Source organism: Nanorana parkeri, unplaced genomic scaffold (assembly GCF_000935625.1).
Source record: "Nanorana parkeri isolate BGI_ZX_2015 unplaced genomic scaffold, ASM93562v1 scaffold685, whole genome shotgun sequence".
NCBI lineage: Eukaryota > Metazoa > Chordata > Amphibia > Anura > Dicroglossidae > Nanorana > Nanorana parkeri.
In genome coordinates this window covers 812,650-814,052 of record NW_017306953.1, presented here as the reverse complement: position 1 = coordinate 814,052, position 1,403 = coordinate 812,650, and the positions used below count along the sequence as shown (strand labels likewise).

Sequence of the window (1,403 nt, the reverse complement as noted above, 5' to 3'; positions counted from 1 at the left end):
AAACCTCCCATGGCAAAGCAGATTGAAATCTAAGTTGAGGGTTCAGATGGCCATTCAATATGGGGCCAGCTTTGGTCCTAGACTCTGTAGAGACCAACGTGGGTGTTGTGGTCCCTCAGCAAACTGACTCGTCAGCCTGCGTCATGGCATCAATCATTTGCTGAGGTCTGATCGTTACTGCCATTTTAACCGTCTTGGTTTGCAGTGGGTGAGGAGCATCTTAACCAATGAGTCATGTGACTTGGTGGTTATAATACAATTTAGAAGAGTAAGACAAAGTACATAAAACTAAACAAGTGAGCAAATATAAACCTTTCATATGTAAGCCTGTAGAATTGTCATCATTTAAACACGAATATCCAGATTCTTACATGTGGCTGCTTGTGACAAGTTCTTTTTAAAAGGTGCATTTTTAAAGGAGAACTATGGGGTTAGGGCTTTTCCCCATAGTTCTCCTTAGGGTAACGGGAGGACACAAACTAGCGTCCTCCCGTTACCCTAAGCTCGCGGTATACTGAGACGCCGCAGCTGAAGCGGATCCCGAAAATTATGTCTGGATCCGCCCAGCTGCGTGAGTGACAGCTGGCTCTGCCTATCTAGAGGCAGAGCCAGCTGTACCCGCCCCCTCCCCCGTCCATTCCGCCAGTCAGTGCTGGAGGATCGGAGCGGGGAGGGGGAATCCAGCCCCTCCTCTGTCACGGCAGGAAGCTGTGACAGGATCGAGAAGTGAGCGAACGCCGATATGTGTTCGCTCACTTCCCGATCTACTGAGCCGACCTGTGACAGTCTCATTGTCACAGGTCGGCTAGAACTATGAGGTGAGTGAAAATCACTCACCTCATAGTTCTCCTTTTACGTTATATACAGTAAGCCTCTGCTACATGAAAATAGAATTATTCCTCCGATCATCTAATATCATTTATAAAGCCAACGCTTCATCGTAAAAACTAACATTCGGTTCAATACACAATGATTTATAACAAGGATAAGGAGCTTTATTTTTAGCTGTGTAACTAATGTTTCTGTATCTTATTGGGCTCCGCTAATTATTATTATTTTTATGAAAATAAGGATCCTTATCATTGTGTGTTAGCCTTGTACATTGAGCCTTTTACCATCACAGAATATTATCTGGCAGCTTCTTATTGGCTTACAAACAGAATTTAAATAAAATTTTCAGGTCACCTGCTCAGATTCCCAGTGTGCCCAGTTTGGGTTCTGTTACTGGAATCACTGCTGTCATCCTTTGATGAACTGCTGCTGGAATATCCATCGATGTCAGTACTGCCAAAAGAAGATATTATTATAGATATTTATATTATTATCATATTATAATATTAGATATTATATTATATATATATATATATAGTGACGAGGGGGCATGAAGCCGGCTTCCCGGCCAA

General features: G+C 42.8%; 1 protein-coding gene across 1 annotated transcript in view; it reads right to left on the bottom strand.

The window, feature by feature from the left end:
- Positions 1-1,403, bottom strand: part of SYNE3 (spectrin repeat containing nuclear envelope family member 3) — a 48,799-nt gene that overhangs the window by 14,301 nt on the left and 33,095 nt on the right. The window contains exon 18 of the mRNA XM_018563679.1: positions 1,186-1,284. Within this exon, the coding sequence (XP_018419181.1) occupies positions 1,186-1,284 (99 nt within the window). The remainder of the gene's footprint in view (positions 1-1,185; positions 1,285-1,403) is intronic.